At 36.1% G+C, this 27,590-nt stretch overlaps 1 protein-coding gene and 1 pseudogene across 1 annotated transcript in view; one reads left to right on the top strand and one right to left on the bottom strand.

Moving 5' to 3' along the window:
- The first annotated feature begins 2,525 nt into the window (after positions 1-2,525).
- Positions 2,526-27,590, top strand: part of LOC149210510 (uncharacterized) — a 58,324-nt gene continuing 33,259 nt past the window's right edge. Inside the window, exon 1 of the mRNA XM_089394435.1 lies at positions 2,526-3,437. Coding sequence (XP_089250561.1) covers positions 2,652-3,437 — 786 coding nt within the window. The 5' untranslated portion in view covers positions 2,526-2,651. The remainder of the gene's footprint in view (positions 3,438-27,590) is intronic.
- LOC149210512 (uncharacterized) lies at positions 7,309-14,679 on the bottom strand (annotated as a pseudogene).

Raw genomic sequence — 27,590 nt, 5'->3', positions numbered from 1 at the left:
AGTGAATCAACTATAGATGAGTAAAATGAAAGTTTACGAAACAATTGTGAGGCGGTTTTATAGATTTTTTTTCTTGAATTTGATTGGAAGGGAGGATTGACATGGATTTATTTTTTCCAAATTCAAATGTGTGTTGTGGATTGATTTGGATGTCATCCAATGGTTGAGAAACTCTTATGGTTGATCCTTGTGCTTTCTTGTGTTTAATTCATGAATCTTGTGTGTTGGTGTCATTTATTGCTTTGAGCACGTTGCATTGATGAACATATATGCAATTATGGCTGACACATACATTCTCTATTCTTGTGTAGGTAGAAATGAACTTTGGTCATAGATGCTCCAGTTTGTATATATTGGGGTTGGTCTGATGCGATATGTGTCATGTTGGATAGTATGAGATTGAAGTTTTTCTTGTTAATTTTGTCTTATTTTCCAAATCAGATCTGGAGACACTCGAGACACGATGTCTTGTCAAATTGTGATAGTAAAGGCTAGCGTTGGTCAATTGTAAGCCCAATCAATATATGGGCCCATTTTGGACCTAGTTGAATAACTTATATAACTTAATATTATCTATTTATGTTTTAATGATGAATGAATTTTTGTCATGTTTTAATGGTTGTGTGGGACCAGTATATAACAAATATTGGTCCATGTAGAAAAATAGAAGTCTCTCCCCTAGTGGAGTCATGTTGCAAGATATATTTGTACATAAAGGAAGACAAATGAGTTTAATATATTGTATTCGATGTGGAATTAAATTTTTTTAACTTTTGAGTTTAGTATTTAATGTAGAGTAAGATTTTAATAGCTTTATGAAAGAAAATGGTGATATAATTTAAAGAATCTCATTAATAATATAATATTGAAAAACTTTGAGAAATTATAATTTTAGTTTGATTAACTTAACAATTTGTAGTTGTAATTTTAGTTCGATAATATTAACAATTTTAAGTAGATGACATAACATAAAGAAGCTCTTAGTGTAGTTAAAATGATGTAACCTAAAAAAAATTGTTTAAATAAAATTATAATTTAATTAGTATTAATATCATATTTTAACTAACATGTAAATTATATTGATATTATATAACCAAAGGAAGTTATATTTTATATTTTTTAAGCCTCATAATATTATTTATATTTAGAAATTATTAAAATAAATATTTAATTAAAAATTTATATTAAATTAAATGAAGTTAGATCAATTTTAATATTAAATTTTATTTTATTTTTTAATTAAAAAATTTGAGTCATAATATTATTTATATTTAAAAATTATTAAAATAATTATTTAATTAAAAATTTAAATTAAATTAAATGAAGTTAGATCATTTTAATATTAAATTTTATTTTATTTTTTAATTAAAAATTTTGGTTATATTTAATTAAAATTTTAAATTAAATTAAATGAAGTTACATCAATTTTAATATTAAATTTTATTTTATTTTTTAATTAAAAATTTTGATTATATTTAATATGAGTTTGAACTAATATGTAAATTAAGCTAATACATCAAGAATTGATGTAATATAGGGGAGTGTGTCTGTATTTTAAATGAGTATATAAAGATTATGTATTATTTCTCATCATACATCTGATTTGAACATGCAAGCATAGTGGACCACTATAAACATAGCCTATTTTTCGTAAAGCCTAACCTAAATGAAACGTAAAAGCCTTACATTTACGACCACCTAAATTAAATAATATACTTCCTTACCAAGAAGTGTAGTTGGTAATGTGATGTATTTTATTATTAGGCAAACGTAATGGAATACAGGTCACTGATATGACACATGGAATCTTTCACTTGCGAAAATCTGAATGCAGTCTAGTGAGTTAGTTAATTAAACATATATATTAAATCAAAAATGGTTTTTTATTATTTAATAATATAATATTGAATGAATAGAAGGAAAAGACAATGGGTAAATAATCAACTTAGGTGTAGTTGGTAATGTGATGTATTTTATTATTAGGCAAACGTAATGGAATACGAGTCACTGATATGACATAAATCTAATTTTTGGTCTGAACAACCTTATCTACAGCTCATAACGCGATATGCGTTTACTCGACAAACTTAGTGGATGACAACTTCTGGTTGATATGACCCATGGAATCTTTCACTTGCCAAAATCTGCGTGCAGTCTAGTGAGTTAGTTAATTAAACAAATATATTAAATCAATAATGGTTCTTTTATTATTTATTTAATAATATAATATTGAATGAATAGAAGGAAAAGACAATGGGTAAATAATCAATTTACCTCTGAACTGTATTAGAACCTTGAAATATATAATTATTACTAATAATAATTATTTTATTATTTTTCCATTTTAACATCAAATAAGAATAATGTAATATCTTATAAACCAATAATTAACATCAAATAAGAATAATGTAATATCGTATAAACCAATAATTAACTTGCCCCTGAAATATACGAATTATATTAGCTCTATCAAATCCTTATGCGTGTAGTGAAGGTGATCTGAGCTGGTGCCCCTTGCAGCTATATATAATACTCTTAGGTTCAAAATCTTACATTCTTGACTTGCTGTGGGACGAATTGGAGCCAGTGACTGGAGTCATTTCTCATCCCTTATTTTTTCAGAGCTGCGCATCGTTGCATCTTTATCAAACATGTCTGCAAAGAAATGTTGCCGCTGCGGTTTACTCTCATGCTTTCCATGCTTTTCTGCACAACCTGATTCATCTGAAATTGCCCCACCTCCTCTCACTGTGATTACCAACCCTTCTCCTGCAGCAACTCTTTCCTCTGCTCCTTCTCATCAATTTTCTTCCTGTGCTCCTCCATCAGCGGCGGCTCCCTCTCAAGTCAATGCTTCTACAGTAATGCAGAATGCCTCTCAACCTATTGCTCCATCAGATGCGGTGCCCTCCTCCTCTCGAGGTATTGTAACACCATCTGCCTTGATCCCTACGACTTCTCAAACCACTGCTTCTCCACCTACCTGGCCAGCATCCTCTTCGACCCCCTCCTTGATCCCCACGACTTCTCAAACCACTGCTTCTCCACCTACCCAGCCAGCATCCTCTTCGACCGCCTCCTCCTTGATCCCCGCGGCTTCTCAAACCACTGCTTCTCCACCTACCCAGCCAGCATCCTCTTCGACCTCCTCCTCCTTGATCCCCACGGCTTCCCAAACCACTGCTTCTCCACCTACCCAGCCAGCATCCTCTTCGACCCCCTCCTCCTCTGCCTTGATCGCCACGGCTTCTCAAACCACTGCTTCTCCACCTACCCAGCCAGCATCCTCTTCGACCCCCTCCTCCTCCAGACTTCCAAAGGAATCGGATCATGCTGAGACTATAATGGAAGCCGCTATGGAACTTGATAAAAAAAATGTTGATGTCGATTTCAGTGGCCTTATCAACTACATATCGCAGCTTTTCGATTTCATCGAGGTTCATCTCTATCTTGATTCTCTTTGTTTTCTATTTGAAACAGATGAAACTGAAAATATTTTCATTAAGGTAAATCTTTGTGTATATATTAATGAAAAAAATAAAGAAAATTCTCAGTTTACGCACTCCTCTTGGTTATCCACTAAATTTCAAAAGCTATTAAGCACAGGCTTAATGAATCATAGCAAAGACCAAAAGAAGAGTCCTTCGACACTCGCCTAACAAGAGAAGAAATAGAATTCTAGAATTGATTGACATTGACAAAGTGTCTAGGAAGCACTGGAGGCTTTGACCTCAACTTTTTGAAATTCTTTCTGAATCTGGTCCTTGAATTTCAATTTTTATACCAAGAAACCATATACCCTCTGTGATTCATAGATCTCTGTGATCTGGAAATCCCCTAGACATGATTCTTGTTCGGAAGAAGCAAATCATATTATGTAGATGGTTGGGTGACCATTCGAGGACGCCCAGCTGATTTGCCTTTGGGCCTTCCCACCATTTGGAATCTCTCTCCAAATAGGGGGCTGCTAAATCCGTAGGTAGAGAATTATAACGTAAAAGCCATACGGGAAGAAACTGGCTGCATTTTTTAACATCTGTCTGTCAACAAACTATGATCTCAACAGTTTGACTGCATGCAAGTGCAAGTTTTAGTGATAAATAACAGCGAGTGGATGGCCATTTGAAACATCTGCAATGTGTTCACACAAACGCTCGTGCAGGAATCCCAAATATAATATTCGTTGAAGGATAGACCATTGAATTCTGTTTTTGCGATTTAGCGAGGAGAGGGTGAGGGTAAATTTGGCCCTTTTGATATGATATTATGTAATTGATACAACTGCGCTACAGTAGAAAAAAATAGAAAGAATCTTGGGTATGCTAAAACTCTGGTAACCAAGAATCACCTAGTCCTTCGCGGGTTGAGGTTATTATTGATCACTATTTTTTTATTTATCCAGGGCTGCTTACTGAAAAGGCATGTATTTAAGTTATTTTGGGGTTGATCAAAACTTTAATTAATTTTGATTAAATGTAGTTAATTATAAGCAACAAATTTAATTATTAACACAGCAATATTTACATTTATTATTATTGAGATATTTCTATTTCTTACATACTAATAAATTTATAAAAATTATCTAGATATATTTATATCAATCACATTAGTAAATATAATTATCTTAATATTATATAATTAATATAACTACTAAGAAAAAAATACTAGTAATCTGGTAACCCTGAATCACATAATCTTGAATATGCTACAACTCTGGTAACCCTGAATCACCTAGTCCGTAACGCGTTGAGGTCATTCTAATCATTGATCACTCTCCTTTAATTTCACAAGGGGGGCTGCTTACTGAAATGACCTATACTCAAGGTTACCTTGGGATTGATCAAACTTTCTTTGGACCAATCTAGTTCGCCGGTATTACGTCAACTCGTTAAGTGCTCTGCATCTCCTCAGACGTTTGTGGGTTGTTTTTATATTTTTCATTCCGTAAAATGGAGTGTTGGGTCTCGAAGACCTTGAAAGAAGATTATTATTCTTATTTTGATTAACTTGGCTTGTCATGGAGCCCAGTGTTGTAATATATATGGTCATCTAACTCATCCTAAATTCAGTCAGTTTCATTATCTTCGTTAACAAGCCAATGTTAAACTCTGTGTTTTCTAATTGATTTTGACCAGTTCAAACCTTAGTGGGAATAGAGTTTTTGGACCAGTTTTATCAAGATGTTAGGAAGCATGAAAACAAATTAATTAATTAATTAATTAATTAATTAATTAATTAAACTTAAGTAATAATTATGAGGTCAGTCAGAGGTGAAATGACTCATTTTATATATATATATCAAAATGGTTAAGTTTAGTTAGAGGGTTATTTATTGTTCGGTAGAAAAAAGAATGATTTGTTGTGTAAAATTAGGTTTAACTTGGATTTTTGGAATTTTTAGATTTTTTAGAATAGTTTAATTCTCCAAAAGTGGTTCCCATCTTCAACCTTTCTCATGAAATTTGAACATCTAACCTAATAAGACTAATCCCCACAAAAACTAATTAATCATGAATTCAAACTCTCCTATGAAATTTGAACATCAAACCTAATAAAACTAATCCCCACAAACCTAATAAGACTAATCCCCACAGACACCCATTGATCATTAGTTTAAAATATAAAAATATAAAAATGTGTTAGTTTATTTACCAGGATACTGTATTACATAACAATTTGTGTTAGATGTGCACGTTGACAAAAGTTTTTAATTATATTCAAACGCTGAAGTAGTGTTTCCTTGAGATGGTTCTATGAATGGATATATATATATATATATATATATATATATATATATATATATATATATATATATATATATATATATTTTCTCTTTGAAAATGGGAGCAATGGAGCCTAAGTAGAGGGCTAGCTGAATGTTGGGTAAAAAAATGAACTAGTATGTAACACTAGGTGGAGCTTGGACCCCTTAAAATGGTTTAATTCTCGAAAAGTAGCTCCCATTTTGAATCCCTCCCATGAAATTTCAACTCAACTCCAGAGAAACAACAAAGAGAAACGACAAATTAAGCATGGATTCAAAAAATATAAATCTTAACCATATGTAAGGAATGTAACGATTTGTTGATGTATCTACCAAGATACCGTACTAAATAGCGGTTTGTGTTACATGTTAACGTTGACAAAAGTTTTTAATTATATTCAAATGCTGAAGTCAGTGTTTCATCAGTCAGATAATTCTATATGATGAGAAAATACAACTTCAGGGAGGAAATCTTATGTTTTTTTTATTACAGAAATTAACTCGTCAAAATTGAATAGCCATAGAACCTGAGCTGAGAACAAGATTTAAGTACAAATGCAAGGGTGTGTAGAAAATTCTTGTTTCTCATATAACTGGCAAGGTCCAAGCCTTCAGTATCTGTATAGCCCGCCAAAATAACCAAGAAAACACAGTCCAACAAAAGCCAGTGTTGATAACAGTGACCCTATGAATCTCACAGGTACAAATTAATCTCGCAAATCATTCTGGAAGACAAAATCAACGAGTAAAACTCTGGCAAGCCAGTGAGATGAATGTGAATAATGCAACTTAAAGAGGGGAAGATAATATGAAGCACATAGGAAATATATTTGTCGATCTGGAAGCTTATATATGAACAGTGTCCAAATTACGGATAGAAATTGGTTGGATCAATAGGGAACAAAAATGGCAGAAACAATGGTTGAAAGGCAGATGGAATTGTTGGAAAATAATAATGAAAATAATAATGAACACCTGCAACATTGGTTCGATCAATAGGCAACAAAAATGGCAAAAACAATGGTTGACAGGCAGATGGAATTGTTGGAAAATAATATTGAAATTAATAATAAACACCTACAACATGATCACCAGGAGCAGTATGTGATCCCCCAAATTTTTGCTTCAATGATGATGCAAGGAAACAAGATCTGTGATCTCCCTGGACCTGGAGATGGGTGTTGCCATTCAAGTAGTCTTTCTCTTTTTTAAGCATTTTTGAGCCGCAAATAAATCTCCCGTTATTTTCAGCTACCAAAAGATGTATAAGTGGTCAAATATGAAACGCCAAACAGAACAGAGTGACCCTCTAAGATACCTTATAATAATAGAAAAATATGCATATCAGAAAGATTGGAAATTGGACTTCAGCCTACCAAAGTCATTTGTGCTTAATTTTTTCATGATCCTAAGTCGTTTGACTATATGAAGAAACATTCTGCAAGTCATCTTTGCCCAGAGTCATAGTCTCCAATCACTGTTAGCCAAAGGGGTGGCAATTAATCCACTTAGTCCACTTCTGTGTGCCCCAAGTTGAGGGCAGACTCTACCCATTCCTGAGCAGTTTATTGCTAGATAAAAGTTGGACAAGCATTAGAAATTGCTAGATAAATTTACGAGATTAATACCGAAATTGTTTCCCAAAAGATAGAAAGGACTGTGACCTTACTCTATGATAGAAGAGTCATCAGGAGCTGTTAATAAGTGATCTATCAAATTGTGATCAAAGGTAGACAGTTGGCATGCTTCATCATAGCTCAAGTTGCAAAGGTCATCCATTCTAGAATGGTTTGTTGAGAATGACTCAAACTGTTTGGATGTAATCCAAGAAAAAGCTAAATGCTTAGCTTCATTCGAGTTACCCACAGGAGTTTCCTCCTGATTTTATTTTAGTGTTCTCAAAGCACTGCACTGAACTGGCCCTGGCTGGGCTACAATTACTTCTTGGTAGCTCTTTTCAAACCGTTCCACTGCATCCACCATGTTCCTAGAATCAGAGTACATGTTTTGGTTTCTCTGCTTAGAGCTGGGGCTTGAAAATCTCTTCTTGTCAACATTCTTGCTTGCTCCATTCCTCCTTCTAAAATAGCTAATTGCACTGTTAAGTTTGGGGGATTAGGTTGGGGGATTTCATGTTTGCTCTCAACATGATTGATACACAACGTTAAATCCAGACCCAAGTTGAGATCGATGTCCCGTGACTTCCATTTTTATCAGAGCATTCGCAAGATGATATCTCAGTAAACCTAACATAATCCTCATTTTCATTGATACACTACCTAATCTTGGGTTGTGAAGCGGAGGAGTTTCTGGCCTCTGTGCAGCTCAACTCTGATCCCCGAGACATATCCATGCAAGATTGGTTCTGGCTTAGACTGTTACTGTTACAGGGATATAAACTCAGTGGACCCTGCTTACACAGAATTGTAATGCCTGCAAAGTAGATAGAGTTAAATATTAATACTTTTAATATCTAGAGTCAATATTTATTTAACATAAAATTTGTCAATGCACTGATAGCCTCGAGAGTAACGACGAAAATAATTCAATATTTACCTACAAAAATAATTCGAGTTCTGGGAAAAAATCGACAGAATTCTGACAAGGCCCTCCTGTCAAAATCGTCACCTCGTGGTATTCATACTACATACATCAGCGAACAGCACAATGAACACATGAGAACTAAAAATACAATGATGGTACGGAATTGGCCAGACCAGTTTTTATGACATTGTTCAGACAAAGGAGCTTATAGTATCCTTTGTTTGCATTTATACACATCGTTTCTTTTGAGTTTTTCACTGATCATTAGAATTCTCTACTGACAACATAAATCATGAGGAATTTTCTGGGTTTTCGCTAGCAAAGTCTTCTAATATACTGCGATTTCGAGATACATGATTAAGAGAGGAAGGAGAAAGAGGAGGGAAAGTAAAGAAGGTTCAATGTCTGAATATATAGGTGTTATAGGTGTTTTCTAAATTATATCTTTTTATGTGAATCAATCTAACGTTTACAATTCGGATTAGCCTGATTTCCCGCCTTACCCTCTAAGTCATGTATTTTTCATTGTGGACTCTCCTTACAGTATTTAGTTATCTAAAATCACAGGTAGATTGTCAACCCAGGCAAATACTTCAAAATGTAGTGCCAAATTTCTGTAGGCTTTTTTTCTATACTTATAGGCTTTATAGATACTTTTAATATATAGTTTTTTTTAGACACATCTAATGTAAGTTAGCAATGCACTCAAGTGAAAAGTTTCTTAAGGTTTTATAAACCCACAATGTTGGCTTTAAGCAAAGTAATGAACATAAGCAATATTAAAAAAAAAAACTTTTTGCTGAAGCTAATCTCATGCTCATAACTGAAAATTTGTAGAATTTTTTTCATGAAAATCTTTATTACGGAGGGACTATATAATGATAAAACAAGTGTAATATGCAGCCCTTAGTGCCTGCTTTTTATGTAAAAAGAAATTAGTACCTACTTTTTATGTAAAAAGTAATTGATAACTAAGTTACATTAATTTAAATGGTTATAGAATTAAAAACCTCCAAAACCATCTACATATAAGTATGCTACATAGCAATCATAAACCCTAATTTAAGGTAGTCTTGGATTTAGAACTTTTCTTATAGTTAAATAATGTCAGGTTTGGACTAGCTAAAGTATTATAAGGGTGAGTCAAGTATGCAATTTGCAAGGATTTCATTTCATTGATACAACTTCCAAGCTAGAGTTAGACTTACAGGGTTGAGACAAGTATGCACTTCCTAAAGATTTCATTGGTATAATTTCTAATTAAGTATGAAGGGCATATATATATATATATATATATATATATATATATATATATATATATATATATATATATGCTATTTAAGTTATGCATGTAATTGACATCAATTTTATTCAATTTGAATTTGAATTGTTAAAGATTTTTAAACCATTCAATAAGAGTGAAAATTTACTCCAATTTGATTAACAAAAAACGTTATTATTAAATACTAAATAATAAATATATTTTAAGTAATTGAAATAGATTTACAAATAAATATGTGTGATTTAAATATCCATTAAATTAACATTTATCTATTTGCTAACAAATGTCCCTCCCTCTTAAGTAAGTAATTTTGATAGAATTCACAAATATCATAATTTTGATGATATGATTTTGTCATTTTGCAAACTCTAACACTTTAAATGAATTCCATTATTTTCTTTATAAAACAATCGTTAGAATAATTTCAATAATCAAAATTTATACAATTCATTAAAAAATTCCTACTAAATTTATAAACAAGACCAAAAAACATTAATATTATTCTAAAAACAATTTCCACTTACTCTTCAAATCATGAAGTAATGATGTAACCCAAAGTTCATTCATTACTATTTATAAAATAAAACTTGAGAAAATTAATATAAAAATCAACTATTTAATTTTAATTTTTCCTCGATCTCAAGTCAACCATAAAGTTGTGTGCTATAGCATAGTATATTTGTAATTGTATAATATACCATACGACATCAATTTTATCTTTTAAAATATACATTAATATTTTAGATAAAAAATTATAAAAACACAAAATTAAATATAATAAATATTATATAGATTATATATTTACTAAAAATAATAAATATTGTAAACATTATATATTATATATTTTGCATATAGAATTATACAACAATTGAATTTATTTTTAACAAAATAAATAAATAATATCCTATGTATCATTTTCTGCACTCAAGGATACACCAACGCATATCTTTTTGTAATTTGAAAACTCTCTTGATATGTAACCACTCAACCCTATTTTTAATGGAATAGTTGAAAATCGATTTACCTTTACTTAAAAAAAAATGCAAGTTGAAAATTGGTGAACCTTTATTTTAAAAACAGATATGTTTTTTAATCGAAATTGTTTAGTTCTACGTGGCACTTAGTACAGTTTAAATAAACTTTTAATCAGAGTTATTTTTAATCCCAGGTGGCACTTCCGTTAGATTCAAGGAAAGTGAAAATCCCTTTAAAGTCCTTTACAAATTCTCCCATTTTTACAACCCAGCTGGATGAAATAATACGTTTAAGTACCACTAGATAACTATTTGTATAATTGTGCCCCAAGGTTTTGAAAGATGGACATTCCACCTCACATGGTCATAGTATCCAACGAAACTACCATGCCGCCATGTCATTATAGGTTTAGTTAAAAACGCACTAAACCCTTTCATGGGCGGAAAGCAAACTACAATGTGAATAGCAACGATAAGCCTCTCCACCATGTTCAGTTATAACAGCTTGTAAAATATGGGCTCCATCATAGGATCTTCGCATACCCGACTTGCAGGTGGTTGGTTATGCTCTTGGTGTTATAGTGGCAGCTATGAGGTTTGATCCTGGGTCTCCCGTGGATCAAACTTGATAGTCAAACTTGATAGTTACCGATTCACCATATGGTTAAAAAAAAAATATATATATATGGGCTCCATAACAGTTGAGTTGAATTTCGTGTTCATCATCGTGTTGTGTTTGACGACGTAGCCGCTGCATTATATATATTATTAAAATTTAATATTAAATTCTTTAAAATTAGTCATGAAATAAATGAATCGTCACATAATAGAAATTCAGAATTAAAAAGTTTTAAAATTAATTTTTAATTAAAAAAAATTGTGAAATTGAATTTATAGCAGAGAAAAATAAATTAAAAATCCATAATTTTCTTAATATATGTGCAAATATAAATGCAACTAATAAGTAAAAAAATCTTGTGAGCCTATAAAAAGCTCTACAACTTGTCTCTTAAGAATTGATTCATTTCAATCTAACAATGGGCCTCAGAAATCTCAACTCTTAAATTGTTTGAAAACCAATACAAGTAGAAACAAACATTGTGGTAATGACAGGAAAATTCAGCCTCTTGTTGTTTTTGTGATTGATGATTTTTCTCTCCTAGTGAGTTGCCAATATGCTTTTATGAAACAAGCTAGTGTTGCTCAGATGTCTTCCCAAATTTCAAGGTGAAACCGCTTGAGTATATAATCCTCTGAATGTAGTTGGCCTGGTTTAAACAGTATATGCTAATTTAATGGCATTGTTGTCTAATCCCTTTAACTGAACAACTGATTCCATGTGTCCCTTCATTGTATGCAGTTCTCTCAACCTGCACAAGTACTATTAGCATCAACATGTGTTTCCATCCCCCGATAAAATGGTCAAGTGAAGCACAATTCAAAGATTCTAGATGAATAACTTGAGTATACTTTCTTGCATGAAGAAAATGGAAGGGATCACTAGTGTGCAGTCTTTTAAAACAATAGTTCTTTCCTAAATAATAAAACTTGTGCAAAAACAGAGAGAACACACATTTTGCTCATGTCATGGTATTTAGAACCTTAAAATCATTTTCAAAATGCAAAGATTCAAATCAATTTGGTTTTTCTCATGAAATACGATTAGGGCGATGACAGAAAGTCTAAAAGCATTATGCATTTCCATGATTTGTTACCTTGCAATTGTTGCACGTCTTTTTGCATTAGGAGCAAACAGACCATGTAAAGTTCTCTGAGCAAGTGCCCATTTGGCTTCTCCGTCCTCTCTCTCGTAATCCTTCTTTGTTGTGAAAGTTGTTTGCATGATGTCATTGTTACCAAAATGAGTCTTTGCAATAGAAGAATATATGCTCCAGGGAAACTTTTTTGACACAACAAAACATAAAACCTATGAAGAGTGGAGAATGCATGAAACTGCGCTTCCTCTCAAAGAGAAATTCCCAAGTTTGTCCACTAAGAGTAACGCATTGCAAACTTGATTATATCTAAATGAACATAGAATACCACACTGTAAATCCAGATCACTCCAACCCATCCCCAGTCGATGCCTTTTATGGAAGCAAATCCCCAGTGTGCATATATTGCTATGAAAATTACAATTTGAAATGAAGATATTTAAACACAAAATTTGCACAGAGAGATAATACTGGGCTTGAAAAGGAACCACGCAAAGGGAGTTACTGAAATAATATTTGATCTGAATCCTCAATGTTTAATGATGTTTTTTAAATGGACACTCATATTGTATTGATTTTAGGAGTTTTCATGATAGGAGTGATCTTGATAATGGCAAGGCGACCAACGATCTTGTATTCAAAAGAGCAGTCATGCATATCAGTGTACTTGTGTTGAACGCAAAAAAAAGGACACCACAATGACTCTTAAACCCGGTCAACCCCACCTGCCTATTGCATGCAAAACACTTCTCGCTCTTCCGCGGTTTTTCCTCCTCATCCAGCTCATGTTTCTCCACTTTTTGTTTTGTCGAGCTGGATGGGGCAGTGCCAATGACCATCTCCAATACTGCTACTACTTCCACCATCGGGGCATCGCTACTTGAGGGCACCGACGATGTGAGAAGCAGAATCAATGGGTGCTTCGCATTCAACTGCCCAAGTATCGGTTGCTGGGGTTTCAAGTGAGAAGAAAAAGAAGGTTGTTTGGCGTTAAGCTCTTTGTAGCACTTGGAGCACAAGTTCATGGTGGTCGCGCTCCTGAAGACGCTGCTAGAAAGGAAGAGGAGACAAAGCATAAATTCACACACAAAACACACAACTTGCAGCTCTTTTATTAATCACACAAAACTTGATTAATACAATGAACCCGGTGAAGGGTATTTAAACCTTTTCGACTAGCGAATTGCCTAAAATATCTTAACATCCACACGCACTTAACTGAGTTAACTCACTCTAAATATGGACTGCACTTAACTCTTCATCCATCACTTGAGTTGACTCAACCCTCAACACTCAGTTAATTGATTCTCTCATTTTAGTCAACTCCTCATGCGAGAGTAATTACAATTTCTAACACTCCCCTTTAATTACGACCGTATGACTCAACATAACTCAAACATGCTCAACATGACTCAATTATGCCTACTAGGCTTACAATGGAAATTGACTCAATTATCGCTCAAACATGTCTGTTGATCTATGTTTTAGCTAGGCTTACAATGACTCAAGACTTTCACAATTTTGCATTTTCTTTTTCTCTTCTTCCAAATTTTATATCTTAGAAATTGTTTCAATCTCTGTTGTGGGTTATTGTTGTAGGATCCATATTCTTTTATTTGTTGCTACTGCAAATTTTCTAACTTTTCTTGAATTTGTGTTGAAACACAATCTGATCTTGCCTACTACACCTTCTTCTTCAAATATTCATTCAACCATGGACTATTGGCACAACATTGCATCTTCAAACTGTCTTATTTTTTCTACTTCTTGCGCTTCATATTCCTGACTTTCTTTCTCCCATATTTCTTGATAGCAAAATCGTATCTCTGCTTGACTCCATTGTTGAAAAATGGTTTCAATGCATTCATCGTTGCCTTTCATATCATTCTTTTCACTTTCATCATCAGGTACTACTGCTCTTTTTTGTAATCTGCACACTTAAGATCAATATTCACCATTTCATTCAATTCTTTTATTCAGTTTCTATTTTAAGACTCACGTCAATTTGTTCTATTGGTTTCTGAATCCATTCTTCAAAGAGCTTCAAATCTGCATCAAATTGATTAACAACTTTGTTTTCACTTTTTCGCCCATGATATTTTGAACACCTGTGTATTCAAAAACAATGTTAAAAACATCTTTATTATGTTCTTTAGTTAGAGCTTCCTGCTCTACCTCTTCCTTCTCTGCCTTCTTTTGAGCTTCACTGAAACTATCTTCCACTATTATGTGATCAGTGGATATTCTCTTCAAAAGATATTCAATCACTTTATCATGTTCTTTAACATCAGCTGCTGTTATATGACATATTGCTTCATGGGCAGTTCCAACTGCTTCATATCTTGCTACTATAGTGGCAATTTCAACCTTCAATGCTTCATCAAACATGGCACTTCCCATATTGCCACAATCAATCCTTATTTCAGAAAAGAAACCACACATATCATCAACATAATGTTCATCCACACTATGGTGGGATATCCGAGCATGCATGTGCTCATTGTCAATTTCAACTTCACCAAATCCATCAGCTACGGCTGGATTCACATGTGTCTCATCACAATGGGATTCACCATCATCTGTATCATCCACATTACAGTGGTGTCCTTGAGCATTTATTTTCTCTTGCTCTATTTCACACATAGACGCTTCAACTTCTCTCTCTGCAATATTTGCTGAATCTTCTTCATCCATATGCATGCTTGCATAATGGGTTTCAATTTTATGGTCTTGACAACCATCATCCACTTTTGAGTGGGGTTTTCCAAGTTATGTTTCCCTCTCAGAGTCTTGCTCATATACTCTCAGATTCGTGACTGACTTCATTGCTTGTGACATAACCTGATGTTGCATGTCACTCCCCCTTGCGCCAAATTCTTCTTTGTCTTTTGCTAGACTTCTCAGTTCCTCTGTTGCGGCCTGAACCTTTCTAAATATGGAAACAATCTTTATCTTTTCTTTTCGTTTCTTTTTCTTAGTCTCATTCAATCACGCTTTGCGACCCATGATTGCGGTCTTTCCTCTTATTTATAGTTTATTTCCTAATTGCATGAGGAAATCTTCCATATCGCCCTCGAAAGAAAATATGATTTTCAATATGCGCCCCCGTAAGGCACAATCTTCACCCAAAACATTGTCATGCTTGACAAAAAACCAAATAATTTTATAGACTAATGGAATTTACGAAGCCCTCAACTCTTTTTCAACAAGATCCTTTTCTTTCTTAATTCTCTTTCAATTAAAGAAGCACTTTAAAAATCTTCCAAAAAAAATTCTACCTCTAGAAACCTCATGAAAAAACTTTATAAATCCTTTTAAGAATAAACCCTTTATAAAACCATGAAACATGCTTCATAAAATTTCCATGTAATCGCACCTTGCAAAAAATATTTCGAAAATACTTTATACTATTATAACCGCGATTTTAACTTTCACATGAGCTTTTATTTTAAAATCATTCAAACTTTCTAGGAACCTTTCGAATAACTTTACTTTGTCAAACATTTTAATGCCACGAAACATCAAGTAATACTATATGGCAAACCTTTCCCACATGGGCTTTGGCCATTTCTACTGCTTACGACTCACTAGACAGAAGAAACCGCTAACTATGGACGCCTTTAACTAATCAGAGTGGCTTCCCAAAATTCTCAACCGCGGCGGCAACTACAACTACGACCTTTAATCTCGCCTGCGTGTTTTCTCGTTGGCTTCGGTTGCGCTTTCAAATAAACCTTTGAACCTTGCCCACGACTTTTCCTAGTTGCAACGACTGTCTATATAGACCGAATAGATTCTTTTCTCTATTAACATGGCTCGTCTTATGATGCATTGCGTGCTAACGTTATCCACGTTATAATGCCCAGAATTCCACTGTAGGGTGCATGCATTATAGCTCAAACAAGAGGAAAAAATATTTCTCTCTTCTCTCTCATGGATTACTGTTGATTCTTTCTCCTTGGTTCATTATAAACTCACTCCGATATTAATTTGTTGGAAACGCAGAGGAGTCAAAGCACAAATTCACACACAAAACACACAAGCTGCGACTCTTCTATTGATCACACAAAACTTGATTAATACAATGAAATCGGTGAAGGGTATTTAAACCTTTTCGATTAGCAACTCACCTAAAATATATTTACATGCAAACACACTTAACTCAGTTAACTCACACTCTAAATATGGAATACACTTAACTCTTCATCCATAACTTGACTGGACTCAACCCTCAACACTCAGTTAATTGATTCTCTAATTTTAGCCAACTCCTCATGTGGGAGTAATTACAATTTCTAACAGAAGCCGCAGTTGTTCAACCAGCGAATGGGCCCTTCTGGCACTTGTCTCCCACTCCCTTCCTCTTGCATTTTTGAGCTCTCTTGTGATGCCATTTTCCATATGCTTCTATTATAATCTTGAGTTCCATTCATTTCAAATTCTCTTGTAAGGTCCTCCTTGCAAGATTTGATCAACGTCTCTTCACCAGTTAAAATCAAATCATCAACATATAAGACAATAATCGATAGTATACCTTCCACCACAATATGATAAAGGTTTGCATCTGTTTCACTTTTGGTGAATCCCAACTCGGTAAGATAGTCGTCGATCCTAGTCTACCAATCACGGGGTACTTGCTTGATTCCATACAATGCTCACTTGAGTTTGCACACATGTGACTCTCGATAAAAGGTCTCAAAACCTTTTGGTTGCTCAATGTACACCTCCTCCTATATAACTCCATTGCGGAATGTTGTCTATACATTAATCGGGTGGATCATCCATCCCATCTGTGCAACCAGTTCTAGAATTGATCTAATGGATGAGTACTTTGCTACTGGAGAAAAGGTCTCCTCATAGTCAATTCCCTCAACTTGAGAGAATCACTTGGCCGCAAATTTGGACTTGTACTTCTCTATTCTTCCATCTACTGATGCTTACCTTGAAGATCCATCTTGAACCCAACATTGATTTATCTTTTGGTCTTGGGACCACTTCCCAAACATTGTTCTTTATAATGGAATTATATTCCTCTACCATTGCATCAACCCGTACAGGTTTCTCTACTGCTTCCTCGAAATAGGGTGGCTTAGTCTCTACAAGCTCAGTCATTAGACCCATGTAGCTAGTGTATTGATCCGGTGACTTCCTCTGCCTACGTTGTGAAGTGGGTGCTCTCACATTCTCTCTAGCATCATGCAATTATCTGTCAACTTCCCTAGTTCTTTTCCTTCCTTCTTGATCTGAAAATCACTCTTGAGTGATCTCAGTTAAATAATTAATGAATGAAGGTATTACAGACTCGTGTTAGTGTGTGTCTATGTCATTTTAGGCAACAGATCGATCAGATTGCAAAATACACAGACACTGGAAAATGAAAAACAGTAAGAGAAACACAGTAAGCAAATACAAGAACACAACAAATTAATAAGGAGTTCACCTATTCTCCAGGGCTACATCTCTGGTCCAGATTTCAGTGGTGGCCTTCTTTTATTATGTCTTTAAAGCAGAGATTTACAGTGAGGAGCTCATTTGAGTCTTCTGAAACATATAATGCTTGGCAGGGTGGTTCTTGGATTTCCCAAGCCACTAAAGTGTACAAACTATTTTCCTTTCCAAGTCTTGACCTCATTGGTCTTTAATGGGAGGAGCCCAATGTGGTACTCAATTCCCGACAGATCCTAACAGGGATTGCTTGAACCTCTCAAGCCTTCTGTCTGCGCGATGTTGCCTTAGGTTAGCTTGGCTCTCTGTTTTTCTACTTCTTGCTTCACTGTCTTTTCTTTGTTCTCACTCTCTCTGTCTTCGTGTTCTGTTCTGTCTGTTCATGGCTTAAAGCCAATTTTTCTTTGACTGTTCGCTTCCTCTTTCGCCCCTTCAGATCGCCTGTTGTTGTTTGCTTGGAGTTCCCTGCCTCTGTGTCATCGCCAACGTCTCACAGGGAGGTGGCCACTTGTCCTCTCGCGAACTGCGCCAGCTCTTCCTCAACGGTTCAGTATTTCAGTTACACTGTGGAATGACTCATCCACCAACTCAACGGTCAAATCGGACTTCAAACTTCTTTATGCCGCGGCTTAATTCCCCTGTCAAATCCGGTTTCTCCATCGGGCACAATCTTCGCCGTCAGATCTGGAGCCCCCCAGATCCTACTGTGTTCACTCAGTTCATGTGGTTGACTTGCTCGATCGTTAGCGCGCGATGAGAGGCGGTTTTCTCTCTCATCCACCAGACACGTGTCGTGCGATGAATGGAATCGCTCATTTTTTTCCAAATCCGCTCACTGCCCAAGGATGCCTCCGATATACCGCTGGTTTTGGAGCACGGGACCCGCCTTTCGCCTTAGCGCTTTCGCTACAGTTTCCTGGCTTCCCATGCGACCGAGTGCTTGGGGCCTTTCCTTCTCGAGGGGTTTTGCCCAGCGATGGTGCTAATCACGCATCAGAAATGGCCTCCGTTTCCCGATCCGAGCTTCCCAACTGCTAGTTTTGCCTCCTACGCGGTCTCCATGGGCCTTGGTCGGCGCATTTTGACCGAGGTCCTCGTCGTTCCTTGCTCGCTGCAAACTGCCACTGTCCAGAGGTCTCTCTGATAGCTCTTTGTTCATAAATTCGAAGTCTATCTTGATTTGATACAGTCTTGGTACTTTGATAATTTTCACGGATCCAATTTGGATCACGACCTTCCCACTGAAAAAACTTTTGGACCACCAAAAGTTGGTTTTCAAGCATCGACTAAGTGAGGGTACAATTTTTTCACTTGTCCAATCTCTATCTACTTTGCACTGCTTGGCTTTGAACCCTTGAGCCCAATTCTGAGGTACTCAACATCTCCTCTGCGCGTCGTCCTCACCTTCATGTCCAGAACTGTGTCTTCCTGCAATTCATTAAGATATTCAGGTAGCAGGTAATCAATAGAAGGCAATTGACTCTACTCTTTCAGATCCTTAATTAGTGAGGGTTAAAACAATCTCAAGCAATTTGAATTTATGACTGAGTAGATGTGCATGTAAGCTGGTAGATCAAGGTGAAAAGCATTCTCATCAATCTTCTCAAGTATTTTGAAGGGTCCATACCTGATAGGGTTTAGCTTTTTACCTTCACCTTGCATCCCGTCCTTGCTGATATACAGCCAGACTTGGTCACCAAGTTGGAAGCTATGCTCCATCCAATGCTTGTCATGCCTTGCCTTGTATTTGGCTTGGCTCTTTTCTAGCTGTTCCTGTACTGCCTGGAGGATCTCTTGGATTTGTTCAATGAACCTAGTTGCCCTGTCCACATCACTGTGTCCCTCAACTATGGTATCTTTACCAAAGACAAAATCCAAAGGAGACCTTAGGGTGAAACTAAAACAGGTCTCAAAAGGAGATCTTTGTGTAGAAGAATGTTTTTGATCTATTGTAAGCATGCTGCACATAACACAAATGTTCATCCCAAAGCTTACGATGTTTGCTACAATATCCTCTGAGTAACTGGATCACTGTCCTGTTAACTACTTCTGTCCGGCCATCAGTTTGTGGATGAAAAGTTGTGCTTTTCTTCAGTTTGGTGTCCATTAGTTCCCACCGACTTGACCAAAACTTCCCCACAAATCGGGTGTCTCGATCAGATACAATGGAAGTGGGTAATCCCAAATGAACCCATACATGTTCAAAGAACAGTTTTGCAGTTTGTTCAGCTGTAATTTGCTTATTACAAGGTATCAAAATACACATTTTGCTGAACCTATCCACAAAAACATATAGATAATCATGACCTTTCCTAGATTTAGGCAGTCCTCCAACAAAATCCATGGAAACACTTTCCCAAGGATGAGAAGAAACTGGTAATGGAGTGTACAAGCCTATTTTTCTATTGCCGATCTTTCTTTTAGCACACATAGTACATCCTCTTACATATCTAGAAAGTGTCTTGTTCATTTTTGGCCAATAACAAAATCTTTGCAGTTGTGCAACTCTTTTACTTACCCCAAAGTGACCTGATATTAGAGAAGTGTGTGCTTCTCGAATTATCTTTACTCTTTCAGTTTGTGGAATGCATAACTTCCCACAATGGTATAAGAGTCCGTCCTTTACATGATAATCCAATTCTTCTACTCGTTTGCCTTGACTTAAAGTTGCATATACATCTTTAAAGTCTATATCTTGAGCATATTGTTCAATGTAGCTCTCATGTAACACAGAATTATGCTTAAGTATAGTAGATGCATTAATAATAGGTTTAGATGACATGTTTGCAACTTTATTATGTATGCCCTTTTCATATCTGATGACTAAATGAAACTGTTGTAGAAAACCCAGCCATCTATAGTTCCTTGATTGCTGCAACTTAGTTTGGGAGTGTAAGTATTGAAGTAGTTGATGATCGGTATGTATTACTGTCTCTTTGCCCATTAAGTAATTTTTCCACTTTTTCACACTCTGTACTAATGCATACAATTCTTTATCATATGTAGGATAGTTAACTACCGCAGAATTAAATGTCTTAGAATGATAACATATGTGTTTACCGTGCTGTGTCAACTCTGCTCCCATGGCATAGTCAGTGGCATCTGTTTGGATCTCAAATGGTCTTTGAAGATCAGGTAGTGCTATTACAGGTGTTGTACTAATCTTTTCTTTCAAGGTGTTGAAGGCTTTCTGCTGTTTGCTTCCCCACTGAAACACCTTGTTCAATCTTGTTAAAGCATGTAAGGGAGCTGCAATTAAGGAAAAGTTAGAATGAACTTTCTCTAATATTGTGCTGCTCCTAAGAAGCTTGTAACTTCTGTAGCAGATTTGGGGTTAGGCCAGTTTACAATGATTGCCACCTTAGAGGGATCTATCCTCAATTCACCACCCCCCTACTATATGACTCAAATAATTCAGAGATGTTTTTCCAAATTCACATTTTGAGAGTTTACATAATGTTTTTCTCTTTTCAAAACATCTAGTCTCTGCTTAACATGCTTTAAGTGTTTTTTCCCACGTTTTGCTAAATATCAAAATGTCATCCAGATACACAATGACAAAATGATCAAGAAAAGCTCTGAGTACATCATTCATTAATCTCATTAAAGTAGCAGGAGCGTTAGTTAAGCCAAAAGGCATAACCAACCACTCATACAATCCCTGCTTTGTTTTGAAAGCAGTTTTTCATGCATCTTGTTCTGCAACTTTGACCTGATGGTATCCCCTATGCAAGTCTAGCTTGGAGAAATAAACAGTTTCTTTCAATTGATCTAACAGATCATCTATGCGAGGAAGGGGATAACGATTTTTGATTGTTATCTTGTTTAGTGCTTGGTAATCAATGCACATTCTCCACGAGCCATCTTTCTTTCTTACCAAAATGATTGGTGACCCACATGGTGATGTGCTAGGTCTGATGAACCCTTTCTCGAGCAACTCCTGCACCTGCTTCTTGATTTCAACATTCTCTAAAGCAGACAACCTGTACATTCCAATGTTAGGCAATGGAGTATCTTGCTGCAAAATAGTATCATGCACTATTTCCTTTTTGGGTGGCAGACCTTTAGGTTCTTGAAACAAGATATCATACTCTGAAACAACCTTTTCTAAATCAGCTTGTTGTTGAGCATTACAACCATTAGATACATTGGTTTTATCAGGTTTCCTTTCCTTTACAACCATCAGTAAGAATTGTTTGCATGAATTTATCATTCGTTTCATCTGCCTTGAGTTTTATGAGAGTAAATTATTCTTGAGCTTATGAGCTCTTACAAAGTATTCGATTCCATCTTTAACAAGTAGATACTTGTTCTCATCTCTATAGAAAATAGCTTTTCTATCATACAAGTAAGGACTTTCTAAAACAATTCCACTTATATCCAAACGAATTATGTCTAACTCAACCTCATCTACAAAGGCTGACCCAAAAGAAAACTTGAGTTTGCAATGTCTAGTCACTTGTAGTTGTGCTTTATCATTTAACCATCCTAATGGGTATGGTTTCTTGTGAGGTGTAGTTACTAATCCCAACTTCTTTACAATTGCTTCAAAAATTAAATTTACTTGTGAGCCACTATCAAACAAAGTATCAATCTTTTGATGTTTGGAAATAACTCGAATATGGAAAAGCTCATGTCTTTTTCTATCATTTTTTTCATCAATAGTAGATTGTGCAGAATTACTAGTAGATGCTTCAGAATTCTTACCTTTTATACCTGTGGCTGTAATGGTTGTTTCAACTCCTAAGTTTGACCCCAAATCTTTCTGAATAGTTGTAGCAATCTTCTTCTTCTTGCCCTCAAACTTCTTAGATCTTAGCTCCAGATGCAGAATCCAACAATGCTCATCATCATGCCCCTCCTTCTTACAGTGAGTGGATGAAGCCTTGCTCTTCTGTGCAGTGTTAACCTTCCTTGCTTTCCATTTCTGCTTTCTTTTCTCCTTATTCTTGCTTGCAGTGGGTTGGGATGATCCCCCCAACTTCTGGACTTCCATTCTTTCCTCTAGCTTTTAGATGAGGAGCTTGTACAGATACCTCATCTATACTAGTGGGATTAAACATGAGGATAGTGTGCCTCATGTAACTGTGTAGACCACCAATGTACTTCAACAGAGTCTCAGGTGAGTCTAATGAGATTCCTAGAATCAATGCTCTCTTTATAAATTCTTGAGTGTACCCTTGAACACTTTGCCCTTTCAACTGTCGAAGAGTTTTCCAACTCATCATGGCTTGCTGCATGTAGGCCAATGGATAGAACTGTTTTTGATTGCAGAAACAAATTCACTCCAGACAAAGATAGTCTTACCATTCCTTTTCATATCAGCTTGGGTCCTGCCTTCCCACCAAACCAAGGCAGTGCCTCCAAGGCGTAGGCTTGCTAGCTGAATCTTGCTCTTGTCTGAATCGATATTCTGCACTTTGTAATAAACATCAATTTGTCTAATCCAATTGTCCAACTTTTCTGCATTTAACTCTCCATCATATATAGGTAAATCAAATTTAACATCTAGTTTGATCAAAGATGCTTTCTTTTTGTGTTCAGGGCTGTTAGGAGGTGTGAGAAAGCTTTCTTCTTTCCCTTTTCCTTTTGAGTGGTCATGGAAGTGAGACTCATCTTCTCCTTTGTCTTGTTTAGAGCCTGATGAATCTTCATCCTTATGTTTTTTAAAGTCCCTATACATTTCTTCTACCATGGACTTTATAGCTAGGAAACTATATATGAATTGGGGTTTGGCCCCATAGAACCTTCCTCTGACATTGTCTTCCGAGGATAGGGTCTCCCAATTTCAAGATTAGTTTCGACCAACTCTCCTTCTCCTAATTTGAGCTTTGATGTAGTTAGCATTCAACAGCTAAACCAACACAAGTTTGTCCAACCTTACAGCCTAAAGCTCTGATACTACTTGATCTGAAAATTACTCTTGAGTGATCTCAGTTAAATAATTAATGAAAGAAGGAATTACAGACTCATGTGCTGGTGTGTATTTATGTCATTTTAGGCAACGGATCAATCAGATTGCAAAATACACAGACACTGGAAAATGGAAAACAGTAAGAGACACAATAAGCAAATACAAGAACACAACAAATTAATAAGGAGTTCACCCTATTCTCCAGGGCTACATCTCTGGTCCAGCTTTCAATGGTGGCCTTATTTTATTGTGTCTTTAAAGCAGAGATTTACAGTGAGGAGCTCAATTTAAGTCTCTCTGAAACAGATAATGCTTGGTAGGGTGGTCCTTTGATTTCCCAAGCCACTAGAGTGCACAAAATATTTTCCTTTCCAAGTCTTGACCTCTCTGGTCTTTAATGGGAGGAGTCCAATGTGGTACTCAATTCTTGACAGATCCTCACAGGGATTGCTTGAACCTCTCAAGCTTTCTGTTTGCTCGATGCTGCCTTAGGTAAGATCGGCTCTCTGTTTTTCTGCTTCTTGCTTCACTATCTTTTCTTCACTCTCTCTGTCTTCGTGTTCTGTTCTGTCTGTTCATGGCTTAAAGCCAATTTGTCTTTGGCTGTTCGCTTCCTCTTCCGCCCCTTCAGATTGCCTACTGTTGTTCGCTTGGAGTTCCCTGCCTCTGCGTCATCGCCAACGTCTCACAAGGAGGTGGCCGCTTAACTTGCTTTAAGTGTTCTTCCCATGTTTTGCTAAATATCAGAAAGTCATCCAGACACACAATAACAAAATCATCAAGAAAAGGTCTGAGTACATCATTCATTAATCTCATGAAAGTAGCACATTAGTTAAGCCAAAAGGCATAACCAACCACTCATACAATCCCTGCTTTGTTTTGAAAGCAGTGTTCCATGCATCTTGTTCTGCAACTCTGACATGATGGTATCCACTATGCAAGTTTAACATGGAAAAATAAATAGCTTCTTTCAATTGATCTAAAAGATCATCTATGTGAGGAAGGGGATAACGATTTTTGATTGTTATCTTATTCAGTGCTCGGTAATCAATGCACATTCTCCACGAGCCATCTTTCTTTCTCACCAAAACGATTGGTGACCCACATGGTGATGTGCTAGGTCTGATGAACCCTTTCTAGAGCAACTCCTGCACTTGCCTCTTGATTTTTGCGTTCTCTAAAGTGGACAACCTGTACATTCCAATGTTAGGCAATGGAGCATCTTGTTGCAAAATAATATCATGCACTATTTTCTTTTTGGGTGGCAAACCTTTAGGTTCTTGAAACAATATATCATACTCTGAAACAACCTTTTTTAAATCAGCTTGCTGTTTAGCATTACAACCCTCAAATATATTGGTTTTATCAGGTTTCTTTTCCTTTACAACCATCAGTAAGAATTGTTTGCATGAATTTATCATTCTTTTCATCTGCCCTGAGTTTATGAGAGTATAATTATTATTGAGCTTATGAGCTCTGACAAAGTATTCGATTCCATCTTTAACAAGATACTTGTTCTCATCTCTATAGAAAATAGCTTTTCTGTCATACAAGTAAGGACTTCCTAAAACAATTCCACATATATCTAAAGGAATTATGTCTAACTCAACCTCATCTAGAAATGTTGAGCCAAAAGAAAACTTAAGTTTGCATTGTCTAGTCACTTGTAGTTGTGCTTTATCATTTAACCATCCTAATGGGTATGGTTTCTTGTGAGGTGTAGTCACTAATCCCAACTTCTTTACAATTGCTTCAGAAATTAAATTTACTTGTGAGCCACTATCAAACAAAGTATCAATCTTTTGATGTTTGGAAACAACTCAAATATGGAAAAGCTCATGTTTTTTTCTCATTTTATTCATCAATAGTAGATTGTGCAGAATTACTAGTAGATGCTTTAGAATTCTTACCTTTTATACCTGTGGCTGCAATGGTTGTTTCATCTCCCGAGTCTGATCCCAAATCTTTCTGAATAGCTGCATCAGTCTTCTTCTTCTTGCCCTTGAACTTCTTAGGTCTCAGCTCCAGATGCAGAATCCAACAGTGCTCATCATCATGCCCATCCTTTTTATAGTGAGTGCATGAGCCTTGCTTATCTCTGCAGTGTTAGCCTTCCTTGCTTTCCATTTCTACTTTCTTTTCTCTTTATTCTTGCTTGCAGTGGGTTGGGATGATCACCCAACTTCTGGACTTCCATTATTTCCTCTAGCTTCTAGATGAGTAGCTTGAACAAATACCTCATCTATACTAGTGGGATTAAACATGAGGATAGTGTTCCTCATGTAGCTGTGTAGACCACCAATGTACTTCAACAGAGTTTTAGGTGAGTCTAATGAGATTCCTAGAATCAATGCTCTCTTTCTAAATTCTTGGGTGTATCCTTGTACACTTTTCCCTTTCAACTGTCGAAGAGTTTGCCAGCTCATCATGGCTTGTTGCATATAGGCCAATGGATAGAATTGCTTTTTGATTGCAGAAACAATTTCACTCCAGACAGAGATAGTCTTACCATGTCTCTTCAGGTCAGCTTGGGTCCTGCCTTCCCACCAAACCAAGGCAGTGCCTCCAAGGCGTAGGCTTGCCAGCTGAATCTTGCTCTTGTCTGAATCGATATTCTGCACTCTGCAATAAATATCAATTTGTCTAATCCAATTGTTCAACTTTTCTGCATTCAACTCTCCATCATATATAGGTAAATCAAATTTAACATCTAGTTTAATCAAACATGCATTGTTTTTATGTTCAGGGCTATTAGGAGGTGTGAGAATGCTTTCTTCTTTCCCTTTGCATTTTGAGTGGTCATGGAAGTGAGACTCTTCTTCTCCTTTATCTTGTTTGGAGCCTGATGAATCTCCATCCTTGTGTTTTTTAAAGTCCCTATACATTTCCTCTACCATGGACTTTATGGCTAGGAAACTATCTATGAATTGAGGGTTTGGCCCCATAGAACCTTCCTATGACATTTTCTTCCGAGGATAGACTCTCCCAATTTCAGGATTAGTTTCGACCAACTCTCCTTCTCCTAATTTGAGCTTTGATCTAGTTAGCATTCAATAGCTAAATCCAACACAAGCTTGTCTAACCTTAACAGCCTAAAGCTCTGATACCACTTGATCTGAAAATCACTCGTGAGTGATCTCAGTTAATTAATTAATGAATGAAGGTATTACAAACTTAGGTGTTGGTGTGTGTCTATGTTATCTTAAGCAACAGATCGATCAGATTTCAAAATACACAGACACTGGAAAATGGAAAACAGTAAGAGAAACATAGTAAGCAAATACAAGAACACAACAAATTAATAAGGAGTTCACCCAATCCTCCTGGGCTACGTCTCCGGTCCAGCTTTCAGTGGTGGCCTTCTTTTATTGTGTCTTTAAAGCAGAGTTTTTACAGTGAGGAGCTCAATTTGAGTCTCCTGAAACAGATAATGCTTAGTAGGGTGGTTCTTGGATTCCCCAAGCCACTAGAGTGCACAGACTCTTCCTTACCAAGTCTTGACCTCACTGGTCTTAATGGGATGAGTCCAATCTGGTACTCAGTTCCCGACAGATATCCTCACAGGGATCGCTTGAACCTCTCAAGCCTGGTTCTGTCTGCTCGATGTTGCCTTAACTCTGCAGGTCAGCTCGGCTCTCTGTTTTCTGCTTCTTGCTTCACTGTCTCCTTCTTCCTTTTCACTGTTCCCCTTTTCTTCTCTTCCTCTATTTTCTGTCTGTTCATGGCTTAAAGCCAATTTGTCTCATGACTGTTCGCTTCCTCTTCCGCCCCTTCGGATCGCCTGCTATTGTTCGCTTGGAGTTCCCTGCCTCTGCGTCATCGCCACTGTGTAATGTCTCACAGGGAAGTGGCCACTTGTCCTCTCATGAACTGCGCCAGCTCTTCCTCAAACGGTTCAATATTTCAGTTACGCTGTGTAATGATTCATCCACCAACTCAACGGTCAAATCGG

Source organism: Pinus tabuliformis, chromosome 1_2, assembly GCF_031772625.1.
Source record: "Pinus tabuliformis cultivar Carrire ecotype Pingquan chromosome 1_2, CPIR1, whole genome shotgun sequence".
Lineage (NCBI taxonomy): Eukaryota > Viridiplantae > Streptophyta > Pinopsida > Pinales > Pinaceae > Pinus > Pinus tabuliformis.
This window is presented reverse-complemented; position numbering and strand designations above follow the sequence as displayed.